This window comes from Mauremys mutica, unplaced genomic scaffold (assembly GCF_020497125.1).
Source record: "Mauremys mutica isolate MM-2020 ecotype Southern unplaced genomic scaffold, ASM2049712v1 001469F_np12_obj, whole genome shotgun sequence".
NCBI classification, from domain to species: Eukaryota; Metazoa; Chordata; order Testudines; family Geoemydidae; genus Mauremys; species Mauremys mutica.
The window spans coordinates 17,904-33,386 of NW_025423211.1; the positions used below are offsets into that span (position 1 = coordinate 17,904).

General features: G+C 50.5%; 1 protein-coding gene across 1 annotated transcript; it reads left to right on the plus strand.

Annotated features, from left to right (window-relative positions):
• The first annotated feature begins 3,775 nt into the window (after positions 1-3,775).
• On the plus strand, positions 3,776-14,705 carry LOC123358130 (c-Myc-binding protein-like). The gene is made up of 4 exons (XM_045000869.1): positions 3,776-4,037; positions 11,881-11,929; positions 12,819-12,948; positions 14,611-14,705. The coding sequence occupies exons 1-4, from the start codon at positions 3,776-3,778 to the stop codon at positions 14,653-14,655; spliced, it is 486 nt and encodes a 161-aa protein (XP_044856804.1). The 3' UTR covers positions 14,656-14,705.
• The last annotated feature ends 778 nt before the right edge of the window (positions 14,706-15,483 follow it).

Below are 15,483 nucleotides of genomic sequence, written 5' to 3' on the forward strand. Positions count from 1 at the left end.
AGGGGGCTGTGCTGGGCACGGCCTGAGGGGAGAAGGGAGCTGAGTGGCCGGGAGGGGGGCGGGGGCTGAGCTGGGCACGGCCTGAGGGGAGAAGGGGGAAGAGTGGCCAGGCGGGCCGCGAGGAGAAGGGGGCTGGGCTGGGCACGGCCTGAGGGGAGAAGGGGGCTGAGTGGGCGGGAGAAGGGGGATGGGCAGGGCCTGAGGAAAGGCGGGAGAAGGGAGCTGAGTGGCTAGGCGAGGAGAAGGGGGCACGGCCTGAGGGGAGAAGGGGGCTGACTGGCCAAGCAGGCGGCGGGGAGAAGGGGGCTGGGCTGGGCACGGCCTGAGGGGAGAAGGGAGCTGAGTGGCCAGGCGGGCGGCGAGGAGAAGGGGGCTGGGCTGGGCACGGCCTGAGGGGAGAAGGGGGAAGAGTGGCCAGGCGGGCGGCGAGAAGGGGGCTGGGCTGGGCACGGCCTGAGGGATGAAGGGGACTGACTGGCCAAGCAGGCGGCGAGGAGAAGGGGGCTGAGCTGGGCACGGCCTGAGGGGAGAAGGGAGCTGAGTGGCCAGGCGGGGGAAGGGGGCTGAGCTGGGCACGGCCTGAGGGGAGAAGGGGGAAGAGTGGCCAGGCGGGCGGCGAGGAGAAGGGGGCTGGGCTGGGCACGGCCTGAGGGGAGAAGGGGGCTGAGTGGGAGGGAGAAGGGGGCTGGGCAGGGCCTGAGGAAAGGCGGGAGAAGGGAGCTGAGTGGCCAGGCGAGGAGAAGGGGGCTGGGCTGGGCACGGCCTGAGGGGAGAAGAGGGCTGAGTGGCCAAGCAGGCGGCGGGGAGAAGGGGGCTGAGCTGGGCACAGCCTGAGGGGAGAAGGGAGCTGAGTGGCCAGGCGGGGGAAGGGGGCTGAGCTGGGCACGGCCTGAGGGGAAAAGGGGGAAGAGTGGCCAGGCGGGCAGCGAGGAGAAGGGGGCTGGGCTGGGCACGGCCTGAGGGGAGAAGGGGACTGACTGGCCAAGCACGCGGCGAGGAGAAGGGGGCTGAGCTGGGCACGGCCTGAGGGGAGAAGGGGGAAGAGTGGCCAGGCGGGCAGCGAGGAGAAGGGGGCTGGGCTGGGCACGGCCTGAGGGGAGAAGGGGACTGATTGGCCAAACAGGCGGCGAGGAGAAGGGAGCTGAGTGGCCAGGCGGGGGAAGGGGGCTGAGCTGGGCATGGCCTGAGGGGAGAAGGGGGAAGAGTGGCCAGGCAGGCGGCGAGGAGAAGGGGGCTGGGCTGGGCACGGCCTGAGGGGAGAAGGGGGCTGAGTGGGTGGGAGAAGGGGGCTGGGCAGGGCCTGAGGAAAGGCGGGAGAAGGGAGCTGAGTGGCCAGGCGAGGAGAAGGGGGCTGGGCTGGGCACGACCTGAGGGGAGAAGGGAGAAGGGAGCTGAGTGGCCAGGCAGGGGAAGGGGGCTGAGCTGGGCACGGCCTGAGGGGAGAAGGGGGAAGAGTGGCCAGGCGGGCGGCGAGGAGAAGGGGGCTGGGCTGGGCTGGGCAGGGCCTGAGGGGAGAAGGGGACTGACTGCCCAAGCAGGCGGCGAGGAGAAGGGGGCTGAGCTGGGCACGGCCTGAGGGGAGAAGGGAGCTGAGTGGGAGGGAGAAGGGGGCTGGGCAGGGCCTGAGGAAAGGCGGGAGAAGGGAGCTGAGTGGCCAGGCGAGAAGGGGGCTGGGCTGGGCACGGCCTGAGGGGAGAAGGGGGCTGAGTGGCCAAGCAGGCGGCGGGGAGAAGGGGGCTGGGCTGGGCACGGCCTGAGGGGAGAAGGGAGCTGAGTGGCCAGGCCGGGGAAGGGGGCTGTGCTGGGCACGGCCTGAGGGGAGAAGGGGGAAGAGTGGCCAGGCGGGCGGCGAGGAGAAGGGGGCTGGGCTGGGCACAGCCTGAGGGGAGAAGGGAGCTGAGTGGCCAGGCGGGCGGCGAGGAGAAGGGGCCTGGGCTGGGCACGGCCTGAGGGGAGAAGGGAGCTGAGTGGCCAGGCGGGCGGCGAGGAGAAGGGGGCTGTGCTGGGCACGGCCTGAGTGGAGAAGGGGGAAGAGTGGCCAGGCGGGGGAAGGGGGCTGAGCTGGGCACGGCCTGAGGGGAGAAGGGGGAAGAGTGGCCAGGCGGGCAGCGAGGAGAAGGGGGCTGGGCTGGGCACGGCCTGAGGGGAGAAGGGAGCTGAGTGGCCAGGCGGGCGGCGAGGAGAAGGGGGCTGGGCTGGGCACGGCCTGAGGGGAGAAGGGAGCTGAGTGGCCAGGCGGGCGGCGAGGAGAAGGGGGCTGGGCTGGGCACGGCCTGAGGGGAGAAGGGGGAAGAGTGGCCAGGCGGGGGAAGGGGGCTGAGCTGGGCACGGCCTGAGGGGAGAAGGGGGAAGAGTGGCCAGGCGGGCAGCGAGGAGAAGGGTTCTGGGCTGGGCACGGCCTGAGGGGAGAAGGGGACTGACTGGCCCAAGCAGGCGGCGAGGAGAAGGGCTGAGCTGGGCACGGCCTGAGGGGAGAAGGGAGCTGAGTGGCCAGGTGGGGGAAGGGGGCTGAGCTGGGCACGGCCTGAGGGGAGAAGGGGGAAGAGTGGCCAGGCAGGCGGCGAGGAGAAGGGGGCTGAGCTGGGCACGGCCTGAGGGGAGAAGGGGGCTGAGTGGGAGGGAGAAGGGGGCTGGGCAGGGCCTGAGGAAAGGCGGGAGAAGGGAGCTGAGTGGCCAGGCGAGGAGAAGGGGGCTGGGCTGGGCACGGCCTGAGGGGAGAAGGGAGAAGGGAGCTGAGTGGCCAGGCGGGGGAAGGGGGCTGAGCTGGGCACGGCCTGAGGGGAGAAGGGGGAAGAGTGGCCAGGCGGGCGGCGAGGAGAAGGGGGCTGGGCTGGGCACGGCCTGAGGGGAGAAGGGAGCTGAGTGGCCAGGCGGGCGGCGAGGAGAAGGGGGCTGGGCTGGGCACGGCCTGAGGGGAGAAGGGAGCTGAGTGGCCAGGCGGGCGGCGAGGAGAAGGGGGCTGGTCTGGGCACGGCCTGAGGGGAGAAGGGAGCTGAGTGGCCAGGCGGGGGAAAGGGGCTGAGCTGGGCACGGCCTGAGGGGAGAAGGGGACTGACTGGCCAAGCAGGCGGCGAGGAGAAGGGGTCTGAGCTGGGCACGGCCTGAGGGGAGAAGGGAGCTGAGTGGCCAGGCGGGGGAAAGGGGCTGAGCTGGGCACGGCCTGAGGGGAAAAGGGGGAAGAGTGGCCAGGCGGGCGGCGAGGAGAAGGGGGCTGGGCTGGGCACGGCCTGAGGGGAGAAGGGGGCTGAGTGGGAGGGAGAAGGGGGCTGGGCAGGGCCTGAGGGAAGGCGGGAGAAGGGAGCTGAGTGGCCGGGCGAGGAGAAGGGGGCTGGGCTGGGCACGGCCTGAGGGGAGAAGGGAGAAGGGAGCTGAGTGGCCAGGCGGGGGAAGGGGGCTGAGCTGGGCACGACCTGAGGGGAGAAGGGAGCTGAGTGGGAGGGAGAAGGGGGCTGGGCAGGGCCTGAGGGAAGGCGGGAGAAGGGAGCTGAGTGGCCGGGCGGGGGAAGGGGGCGGGGCTGGGCAGGGCCTGCGGTAGGAAGCCGGGAGAACGTGCGGAAGTGGGGGAGAAGAGTGGATCAGAGACAGGTCGCGGAAAGGCGCAAGGAAGGACGCCAAAAAGAAGTTGGGGGAGGGGCAGGGCCGTGTATTCCCGTCTCCATGGTGACTGATGGGACGCTGCGTGTCTTCCCCTCCCTCCCGTAAAAGACCCAGGGCGCAAGCGCGGCCCAGTCGTTAGAGCGACTCGGTGCGGAGCGGGCGGGGATGGCGCATTACAATGTGCGGGGCTGCAACTTCTCCCCGGAACCCACCGCCCTCTCTTGGTCCCCCCTCCTCCACCGCGGAGTCTCGGTGTCCCGCTGGCTGCCTCTGCGCCCTTCTCAGACAGGCCCGGGCGAAGCCGGCTCGCCGACCCCGGGCTGCCTCGCCCCGGCCCGCGCTAACCTTGTTCCCATCCTTCCCTCAGGCCACGGAGTCTAAGCGGGAGCAGTTCCGCCGCTACCTGGAGAAATCCGGGGTGCTGGACACGCTCACCAAAGGTAAATGCTCCGTGTCGCTGCCCCCAGCGTGGGGGAAGGGAAATGCTCCCCCTGCGCCGCGCAGGGAGCAAAGGTCCGTGTTCTCTTGCCCTTGGTTGCAAGCGGGTGCAGGGCCATTCTCTAGCAGCTGCTCTCCGGGCACCCTCGCCGCCCAGTATTGTCAGGTGGTAGGTGACCAGTAGCCCTCGTTGAGAATCCTGTGGGTCAGGCCTTATTTTTTTCAGAGTACTTACTATTTCTGTAGCACTTTATATATTCAAAGCAAAGTTCTATTTGATTTCAGTTGTAGCATTGAGCACACCCCACTTCTGCAACTCTGACCCATTGGCCTCGATCCCTGGTACTCACTCCACACAGTGGGTACCTGTGAGTTTTGGTTTAAGTGACTTGTTCAGCATTGCAGAAGTAAGGATAACATTCAGTTCTTCAGGGTGGCATTCAAGGTCTGTAACCATGAGACTATCCTTTTTCTCCCTATAATTCTCTGCTTTATTTGCTCCACAACATTCAGCCTCTACAACAAAGGAGGCAGGGTTCTTGTAGACAAAAGCCTCATTCGCTACACAGTTCTTTTTGATTCCTGGTATACTGAATGAGTCAGAAGTCTTGTAGGGTGAAAAAAAGTATGTAATCATGTTACTAAAGAGTGTCATGCACCTAGACTTAAGGTCAGAAGGGACCATTATGATCATCTAGTCTGACCTCCTGCACAGTGCAGGCCATAGAATCTCACCCACCCACTCCTGTAACAAACCCCTAACCTATGTCTGAGCTATTGAAGTCCTCAAATCATGGCTTAAAGACCACAAGGTGCAGAGAATCCTCCAACAAGTGACCCGTGCCCCACACTGCAGAGGAAGGCAAAAAACCTCCAGGGCCTCTGCCAATGTTCCCTGGAGAAAAATTCGTTCCTGACCACAAATATGGCGATTAGTTAAACCTTGAGCATGTGGGCAAGACTCACCAGCTGGCACCCAGGAAAGAATTCTCTGCAGCAACTCAGATCCCACCCCCATCTAACATCCCATCACAGACCATTGGGCATATTTACCTGCTAATAATCAAAGATCAATTAATTGCCAGAATTAGGCTATCCCATCATACCATCCCCTCCACAAAGTTATCAAGCTTAGTCTTGAAGCCAGATATGTCTTTTGCCCCCATTACTCCCCTTGGAAGGCTGTTCCAGAACTTCACTCCTCTGATGGTTAGAAACCTTCGTCTAATTTCAAGTCTAAACTTCCTAGTGTCCAGTTTATATCCATTTGTTCTTGTGTCCACATTGGTACTGAGCTTAAATAATTCCTCTCCCTCTCTGGTATTTATTCCTCTGATATATTTATAGAGGGCAATCATATCTCCCTTCAGCCTTTTGGTTAGGCTAAACAAGCCAAACTCTGAGTCTCCTTTCATAAGACAGGTTTTCTATTCCTCGGATCATCCTAGTAGCCCTTCTCTGTACCTGTTTCAGTTTGAATTCATCCTTCTTAAACATGGGAGGCCCGAACTGCACACAGTATTCCAGATGAGGTCCCACCAGTGCCTTGTATAACTGTACTAACATCTCCTTATCTTTACTGGAAATACCTCGCTTGATGCATTCCAAAACCGCATTAGCTTTTTTAACGGCCATATCACATTGGTGGCTCACAATCAACACTCCAAGATCTTTCTCCTCCCCTGTTGCTTCCAACTGGTGTGTCCCCAATTTATAACCAAAATTCTTGTTATTAATCCCTAAATGCATGACCCTGCACTTTTTACTATTACTCCAGTTTACAAGGTCATCCAGATCTTCCTGTATGCAAAAAAGGGGCACAAGCAGCCTTAATCCTGACACTTCTCTGCAATCAGAATATTCCTTTAACATATTTTTTATTTAATTACACATTTAGAAACAAACTAACCAAATTCCATCTTCTGGAATCATATTGATCCTCATATGGATTGATGGCAGGTTTGTGACCTCTAGGTTGGCCCCTGAGTTCCTGGCATGGGAGGCTGGCCCCTGGCCCCTCCCCTGCAGCCTCAGCTCACTGTGCCACTGGCACAATGCTCTGGGTGGCGAGCTCCTGGGGCAGCGCAGCTGCAGAGCCTGGCCTGACCCAAACTGGTGCTCTGTGCTGTGCGGTGCAGCTCTCTGTCATGGTGCAGCCGTGCTGCGGTGCTCCAGGCAGCGCCATAAGGGGGCAAGGAGTGGGGGAGGGGGGTTGGATAGAGGGAAAGGGAGTTTGGGGGGTGGTCAGGGGCTGGGGGTGTGGATAGGGGTTGGGGCGGTCAGAAGGCAGGGAATAGGGTGGTTGGATGGGGCAGAGGTCCTGGATGGGGCAGTCAGGAAGGAGAGGGGTTGGATGGGGCGGCAGGGGGCGGTTAGGGGACAGGGAGCAGGGGGGTTCGATGGGGCAGGCGTCTGGTGGGGGCTGTCGGGGCAAGAAGCAAAGGGGGGGGTCGGATCGGGGGCTGAGTGATGCCTGCCTGTATGGGGAGGCACAGCTTCCCCTAACCGGCCCTCCATACAATTTCTGAAACCCGATGTGGCCCTCAGGCCAAAGAGTTTGCCTGCCCCTGCTCTAGGTCCACTGCAGAAACCTCTCCCAAGCTAATGGAGCAACTGATAGCAGCAGCAATCTGTGTGGACTAACCACTAAAGAGGGATGAGACACATTTTGCTAGTGTTTCTGAAGTTATTTGATAATTCTGGGTTCAATTCTATGTTTTGGTGGGGAATATGCTTCTAGTTGTAAACACTTCTCCTTTGCTTGTACCCTGTCTTTGTGCTCTCTGGTTCCTGCCCCTCTTCCACTCTGCTGCTGTCAAGCCTCCCCACCCATCCCATTGCTATTCTGTCCTTGCCTCTGTGCATTAAAGGCAGGTAGCATTTGCATAGCTTTCAAGGCGACAATCATGATAATCTAGTATGACAACCTGCACATCGCGGACCACAGAACCTCAGCCACTCACTCCTGCAATAGGCCTATAACCTCTGTCTGAGTTTCAGCAGTCCTCAAATCTTGATTTAAAAAAAGTTACAGATGCCACTATTTACTCTAGTTCAAACTTGTGACCTGTGCCCCATGCCCCATTGGAAGGTGAAACCTCTCCTCTCTCAGGCTCTCTGCCAGTTTCATATGGGAAAATTCCTCCTGACCCCAAATAAGGTGGTCAGTTAGACTCTGAGCATGTGGGGAAGACCCACTAGTCAGACTACTAGGAAAGAATTCTCCCCATTTATTGCCCCATCTCTGCCTGTTGGAGATATTTGTTAATAGCAGACATAGATGGGCCATGTGCCATTTTAGGTTACCTCATCATTCTATCCCCTCAATAAACTTATCAAGCTCAGTCTTGAAACCAGTTAAGGTTTTTTTTGCTACTACTACTCCTCTTGTAAGGCTGTACCAGAACTTCATTCCTCTGGTTAGAAACCTTAATCTAATTTCAAGTTTAAATTTGTTAATGGCCAGTTTATATCCACTTGTTCTTGTGCCAATGGTGGCACAAGAACAACTCCTCTCCCTCCCTGCTGTCTAGCCCTCTGACTTATTTAGAGTTCAATCATATCTGCTTCATAGAATCATAGGACTGGAAGGGACCTTGAGAGGTCATCTAGTCCAGTCCCCTGCACTTGTGGCAGGACTAAGTATTATTTAGACAATCCCTGAGAGGTGCTTGGAGATATTTAAGAGCAGGTTAGACAATGATGAAGATTCCACAACCTCCCTAGGCAATTTATTCCAGTGCTTAACCACCGTGAGAGTTGGGAAGTTTTTCCTAATGTCCAACCTAAACCATCCTTACTGCAATTTAAGCCCATTGCTTCTTGTCCTATCCTCAGAGATTAAGAAAAACAATTTTTCTCCCTCCTCCTTGTAACAGCCTTTTATGTACTTGAAAACTGATACGTCTCTGCGGCCCCTGGGATGCATGTCTCCATGCCTGCCCCCAGAGCCACCTCTCTCCCCCCTGCCTGGGGCTGTACAGATGTGCCAGCAGCCAGGCGCTTCTGGGAGCAGCATGGGGCCATGGCAGGCAAGCAGCCTGCCTGAGCACTGCTGTGCTGCTGCCTGGGAGCTGCCTGTGGTAAGTGTTTCCCGTCCGGAACCTGCACCAAGCACCCCCTCCTGCACCCCAACCCCCTGCCCGAGCCCTGAGCCCTCTCCTGCACCAAACGCCCTCCCAGAGCTTGCACCCCTCCTGCTCCCCCCCCCGCCCCAGGGTCAACCAATGCACACCCCACAGTTGAGAATGTTTTTTACACTGATTTATGACAATCTCTGAAGGATTTTGGATCTATAAACCACAAATGACACTAATAAAAAGTACAACTCATAAAATGTCCAAATGTAGTTACTTTTAACTTAATAGTTTTTGACCAGAGTCTCTCAATGGAAAATATTAATATGACTAATTACCAGTGCTGGCTATAATCTGTGTTGTGGAAGTACCCAAATCACCATATCTAGATTGGGGTGCCACTGGGTTAAATTCTGAATGAACAAACAGAAAATCTGACAACTTCAGTAGAAATTCTGTGTTGGTTTTTATCCTGCCCTCATCACCTGTATAGCTCACAATCTAAAAGTCAAACAATATACAAATAACTCGAGAGAGAATTAAATATTTTTATATACTTTTTAGTTTTGTAATTGCATAAATATCCACTTCCTCAGCTGTTCCTTAGCCTATAAATCATGCATGGTTTTTCTTTTGTTGGTTTGTGTGGTTTTTTGTGTGAAGTCTGTCAGAGAGAAAATAGGGATTATGCTAATGAAAACATATCACAAAATCCTGCATGTGCATACTTAAGCTTGTAGAAAACCTATGGTATCTTGAGTTTCAGGAATAGTCTTTTATGTAATTAAAGTCTGCGTCATAATACATTTTCACAAGCAGACAGTCAAGTTAAACTGTGCAACCTTAACATTCTTGTTCGTTTTTGGATGGGATATATACACTAATTCAAAGGTGTCATGAATAGTTAGTAAAGGGTTAAAGCATAGTACCTGGTGGGCACCTGACCTGAGGACCAATCAGGGAAGAGAATTTGAAACTCCTAGGAGGGAACTTTTCCCTCTGTTTGGGGGGGTCTTTGTCTTTGGCCGTTTGGAATTACAAGAGTCCAGATGTTTTAATCAAGTCTACCAGCTTCCACCTTTCTGAACTAATTTCTTCTAGTCAAGATAGTGAGTATTAGAAAGATACTTTGTGTCCTTATCTAATAATCCTATGTTTGCAATTCTGTGTGTTTGTTGTTGATTATTCTTAATTCTGCTTGTACTGAGAAAGAGAGAGGATTCTCTCCAGAACGTAGCAAGGTCATACCCTATGAGTGTCCAGCTTGGACTCATAGAGATTCTGTATTTTCTTGTTTTTCTTTTAATAAATTCTTTCTATAAAGATTTGATTAAATCCCTTCTACTGTGGATCGGGGAAGGGGCCGAGACACTCTCTCTCAGTGATTCACAGAGTTGAATCAGTGTATATCTCTCCAGGGTGGCTGGGAGAGAGGGGGGGGGGGAAGTGGGCTGCTTCCCTGTGTGTGTGAGATTCAAGGAATTGAATCAAGGTATCTCTGTCTTCAGAGCAGGCTGGAGAGAGGGGGGAGGGGGAAGGTTCCTCCTCTGTGAATTGATCTGTGTTCCCAGAGAGTGTCTTTGAAGGGAGACAGGGGGGAAACAGGGGTGTCCTGGCCCACGAAATTGACCGGGTGGTGGCAGCAAAAGGGGAGACCTACCCTAGGATTTTAGGGTGGGGGAATACATGCGGGTCCTCACCTTGAAACCGCCCAGTTTCAAGTGAGGGTAGACTCTGACAAAAGGGTATTATAGAAAGTGTTCTCATAGCTTTCCATTCTTTATTTTTTGTTTCTAATATAGTAAACATTTGTTTTATATGTTTCCAGTTAGCTTATATTTTCTCCTTGAATGAAAATGAAAGCAAGTAATCTCTGTTTAATTGCTTTATTAACTGCTGCCATAGCATTTAGGTCAAAACTGTTCCGTAAAATGGAGCATCTGGAGACTCAATACACTTCGGTTTGTCCCACAGTTGGTAGGGATATTCTACCACTGTACAAAGTTTCAGATGATAGTGAATGTTTTAGAATGGAGCTAAATTGCACATACATTCTGTCCTTTCATTTAAGGAACATGGTGTGAGTACAGATCAGCTTACTATTACTCACTTTCACCACTCCATGGTGAATACATATTTAGAGTGTGGAGGACACTTCAGCTAAACTTACTCACATTAAAAAGACTGCATGTGGAGTGAAGTTAGTGTTTTTGCCACTTTCAGATATATCAGTGTGCTCCATTTGGTGGCTCTAAAGCTGTTGTTGCTGACTAACTAGTCTAAAAGGATGATATAGCTACTCTTCCGTTAACTGACAGTGAACTCTAGTAGCTTACACGCTTGTCCTGGAAGGGAAGTTTTGGAGTCCAAAATTACATGAACGAGTGTTGAGAATGTCCAGGCTAGGAAGTTAAGATGTGTTGGCTAAGTTGACGATACATTAACTTGGTACCTACAACAATGGTGTTCTATTCCCAGTCACTGATCAGTTTAAAAACAAAAAATCCTCAACTGCAGACATACTGACAGTGATAAATTGTATTCATTTTGGCTTCATTCCAAGTCCAGAAATCTAAGTATTAATCAAACAGGAGAACTGGTGGCTCAGGCTCTTCTGAGGATTCAGTCAACAAAGTGTTGAACAATGAATACTTCAGAAGTTCGTGCCAGGTGGTTGTCTTTGGTGCACATCTGCGTTAACTCAAAATATTAGTTGAGTACCATACTCAATGTAACACTGAGTTCCCCTGCAAATGAGCACAACATATAGATGGGTGATGGAGGAGCCAAGTGGTGGGACTGTAAGAGTGCAACTGCATTCTTGAGACATCATTTAGGATTCTTGCTTCCACACTAGAAGCAAAGCAGCAGGTGGGTGCGATTTGTTTCCCCCTGCCCCCCCCCCCCAGTAAAGGAGGCCTGGTGATGGAGGAGAATATTGACTTTTCCAAACTTAGTAAAGGAGATTCTGTCTTTGGCTACGCTAGAGAGCTTACAGTGGTGCAGCTGCGCCACTGTAAGGTCTCTAGTGTAGCTGCTCTAAGATGATAGGAGAGAGGTCTCCCATTGGCTTAATTACTCCATCCCTCGCCAAGTGGTGGTACCTATATCGGTAAGAGAAGCTCTCCGGCTGACACATTTAAGCGCTGGTGTGGACAGAACTGGGCATAAATTATGTTGCTCAGGGGGGTGGCTAATTCACTCCCCTGAGCAACATAATTTATGTTGATTGTAAACTGTAGTGTAGATTACTTCAGATAAATAACAAATACAATAGTAGGCAACCACTTTACTGGTAGAGAATGTATATATCCTGGAACTATTATTAAATAGCTATTAATTTGATCAGTTTATGGAAAAATATAACTGCTTGAAAGTCACTTGCAATGTTTGTATTTATGTAAATACAGAATTTAGTGCAAATATTTAGCTTTACAGTTGATTAAAGAATTGTTGGAAAAATGCTTATTCAAAATAATTCCAGCTACATAACTGTCAAAGCTTATGTTGGATGTACATGAGTCTCTCAGTAATACTCTGTATAATCACTAATACCTGTTCATTGTCCTAGCTTTTATTATAGTCAAAATTATCTTTGTGTGTGAATGTTTAAATTAGTGAAACATCACCTTTAGAATACTAATCTGGAAGTAATCTTTTTTTTGTGTGTGTCTCATATGTATTACCTTTGACTACTGGTGCACATTTAAGAAATTGAACAATTTGGGGTGTCTTCTGCTTTCAACTGTTGGACGCTTTTTATTTACAGTGTTGGTAGCCCTATATGAAGAGCCAGAAAAACCAAACAATGCACTGGAGTATCCTTTTTTTCTTCCTTCTGTGAATTGATTTCAGACAGGTGTGAGGCAAAAAATGGAAGCATAGTCCAAGGCAGATACTCGTTTGTCTCCAAAATATTTTATTTCCATATTAAATAATAACAGCAGCAATTTTAGGGAAATGGCACTTAGTCAACCAAGTACAATAGAGAACTGGAAATTTAACTAGTGCATGATAAAGTCCTTTCTACCAACAGCCTGAGGCTTTTGGCTTATCTAACCCAGGTTGTTTTTTGTTGTTCAATTTTTGTTTTTTGTTTTGTTTTTGTGCAGAGGCTTATGTTTAATAGACTTTTGCCTTCCTTTCAGTATTAAACGTTTTCCATAAGGCTATTTGCCTAGGAATGCCTCTCTTTTATTTGCAGGTGTACTGCTTAGTTTGGAACAGTGTATTTTGCATAACTGCTAGAATAGAATGTTTAGTGCTGACAACTCTCTAGTTCTTCTTAATCTTGCCAGGCTTCCTCTTTGACCTCCTGCCTCAGTGAATTATGAGGGCTTACTACACAAAAGTATTTACTGTCTAAAATTTTCTGCCTTACTGTTTAGTATTCTCTTGTTCTTATGTTGTGGGAGAGGGTAAAAGGAGCATTTTTCACCTTTTATTTTATACTATTTTATAACAGTGCCCTTCTCAGTCTTCTTTACAAGCTAAGTAAACCTTGCTGTTCTCCTTCCTTGTGTTTTTAAAGGGCCTGCAGACAGCCATGTTGCCACTTTCTGTTTAAGAAAAAATCCAAACAATTTTTTTTAAACTGACATCTGGTGTATCTTGTCAGTCTGCCATTATGTCTTGCTCTACCAGTGCTGTAGTTTATTCAGATTCAGGCTATTATTTTTAAGTGAAGAAACACTTAACTTTTATTAGCTTTCTGAAGCATCATATAGGAGCCGCAGCTCCAGAAAATCCAGAAATAGAGGCCCTTCCACTGGAAGTGGCAGAGATGAAAGAAAAATACGAAGCTGTGTTGGAAGAAAACAAAAAACTAAAAGCAAAGGTAAATATTTAAGAGTCTCCATTGCTGTATATTCTTAAAATGTAAATGAAAGACAAATACACTGGTATTAGTTACCGTATCAATAGTCAGTATTCATCAGTGATAATGCAGTGTCACTTTGTGCAAGTTTCAGGTCAAGGGGAAGCCTGATAGGCTCTTGGTGAGGGGTCACTCAATTGAAAAGAACACTTCATGTTCTAAAATGACTAACAACTCAGTTCAATTTCTTAAATAAAAGGAGCATCTTTCACCTTTTATTTTATACTATTTTATAACAGTGCCCTTCTCAGTCTTCTTTACAAGCTAAGTAAACCTTGCTGTTCTCCTTCCTTGTGTGTTTAAAGGGCCTGCAGACAGCCATGTTGCCACTTTCTGTTTAAGAAAAAATCCAAACAATTTTTTTTAAACTGACATCTGGTGTATCTTGTCAGTCTGCCATTATGTCTTGCTCTACCAGTGCTGTAGTTTATTCAGATTCAGGCTATTATTTTTAAGTGAAGAAACACTTAACTTTTATTAGCTTTCTGAAGCATCATATAGGAGCCGCAGCTCCAGAAAATCCAGAAGTAGAGGCCCTTCCACTGGAAGTGGCAGAGATGAAAGAAAAATACGAAGCTGTGTTGGAAGAAAACAAAAAAACTAAAAGCAAAGGTAAATATTTAAGAGTCTCCATTGCTGTATATTCTTAAAATGTAAATGAAAGACAAATACACTGGTATTAGTTACCGTATCAATAGTCAGTATTCATCAGTGATAATGCAGTGTCACTTTGTGCAAGTTTCAGGTCAAGGGGAAGCCTGATAGGCTCTTGGTGAGGGGTCACTCAATTGAAAAGAACACTTCATGTTCTAAAATGACTAACAACTCAGTTCAATTTCTTAAATGTGCATTCAAATTGAACTGAGTGGCAGATTCTAGATATTCTAATCTTTACTTTCATAACCTTCCCTATGTCAGAGATTCTTTTCAAAGGCTCTGAAATCTACTTGGTCTTCAGCTACTTAATTTTTATACATACGTATCTATAATTGGAGAATTCAGGGTGTATTTTAAGTGGCCAAATTATCACTAAATCAGTGTGAATTGTCGATTAAGGTTCTGATGGTAGGTTTGTCCTCTGTTTTAAACTTTACTCCTTGGAATAGTCCCATGAATAGCTAATACCCATTCTAGTGGTGGTAGTCAGACCATTTTACTCCAGCATATTTCAGTACAGCATACAAGAATGTAGGACACTCATTCTTCCCAACACTAACTCATGAGTAGCCAGTATTGGGCAATCACAATGTAAAACCCTCTCTTCTTTAAAGTAAGAAATTAAATATTTGTCAGTGGGAAAAACTCTCAAGCATTTAATGGATCTTGTGTGCTGAAATCTCCTGACTTTATAAGTCACTTAAGAATTTTTGAAAATCCTGCCCTGCACCTTTAAAAGCTCCCCCCCATAGCTGTATTTTTGCACAATACATTGTGTTTTTCTCTTCCCTCTCACCCCCACAAAAAAAAGTTTACCGCGTATGTTTGTAGTCCCTGAAAATAAGTGGACCTATCTGTAGGTTGCTATAAAACAATTACTCCTCTCTCCTGTTGGGGTAAAATATGCCTTCAGGGTTTTTTTAACATTCTATAGCTAACAAAATCACTCCTTTTTAAATTCTACAGCTGTCTCAGTATGAACCACCTCCAGAAGAGAAGCGTGGTGAATAGGAATGCTTTCACCTTTTGGTTACTTAACTGAATAAAGGGCTTAATCAGAAGTTTACTGTCTTGACTTTTTTTGGATATAAATATCTTGAAATATTTCATGGAATATGTTGGTAATCATCTTACAACTACATGAATTGCCTAGGGAAGTTGTGGAATCTCCATCCTTTTTAAGAGCAGGTTAGACAAACACCTGACAAGGATGGCCTAGATCAGTGGTCTCCAACTTTATGCCCAAGATCACTTTTTGAGTCTAAGGACAACCTAGGATCTACCCCCACCCATTCCCTGAGGCCCTGCCCCTTCCCCAAAGCCTTGCCCCATTCATTCCATCCCCATTCTCACTCACTTTCACCGGGCTGGGGTAGGGGTTCAGGAGGGGGTATGGGCTCTGGGCTGGGGCTGAGGGGTTTGCAGTGGGGGAGGGTGCTCTGTGCTGAGCATGGGGCAGAGTGTTGGGGTGCAGGCTCTGGGAGGGAGTTTGGGTGCAGGAGGGGGCTCCAGGCTGGGGCAGAGTGTTGGGATACCAGAGGAGGTGCATGGTGCTGGCTCTGGGAGGGGGTCAGGGCTGGGGTGCAGGAGGGGGCATGGTGCTGGCTCCAGGAGTAGGGCTCAGGTCTGGGGGTTGAGGTGCAGCCTTCCTCTGGGCAGCACTTACCTGCAGTGGTTTCTGAGTGGTGGTGGGCACAGCAAGGCTAAGGTAGGCTCCTTGGCTCCACACTGCTCTCAGAAGGAGCCAACGTGCCCCTGGGGATGGGGGAATGTGGCTCTATGTGCTGCCCCTCTGCAAGCACTTTGTCTGTAGCTCTCCTGGCTAATGGGAGCTGCGGG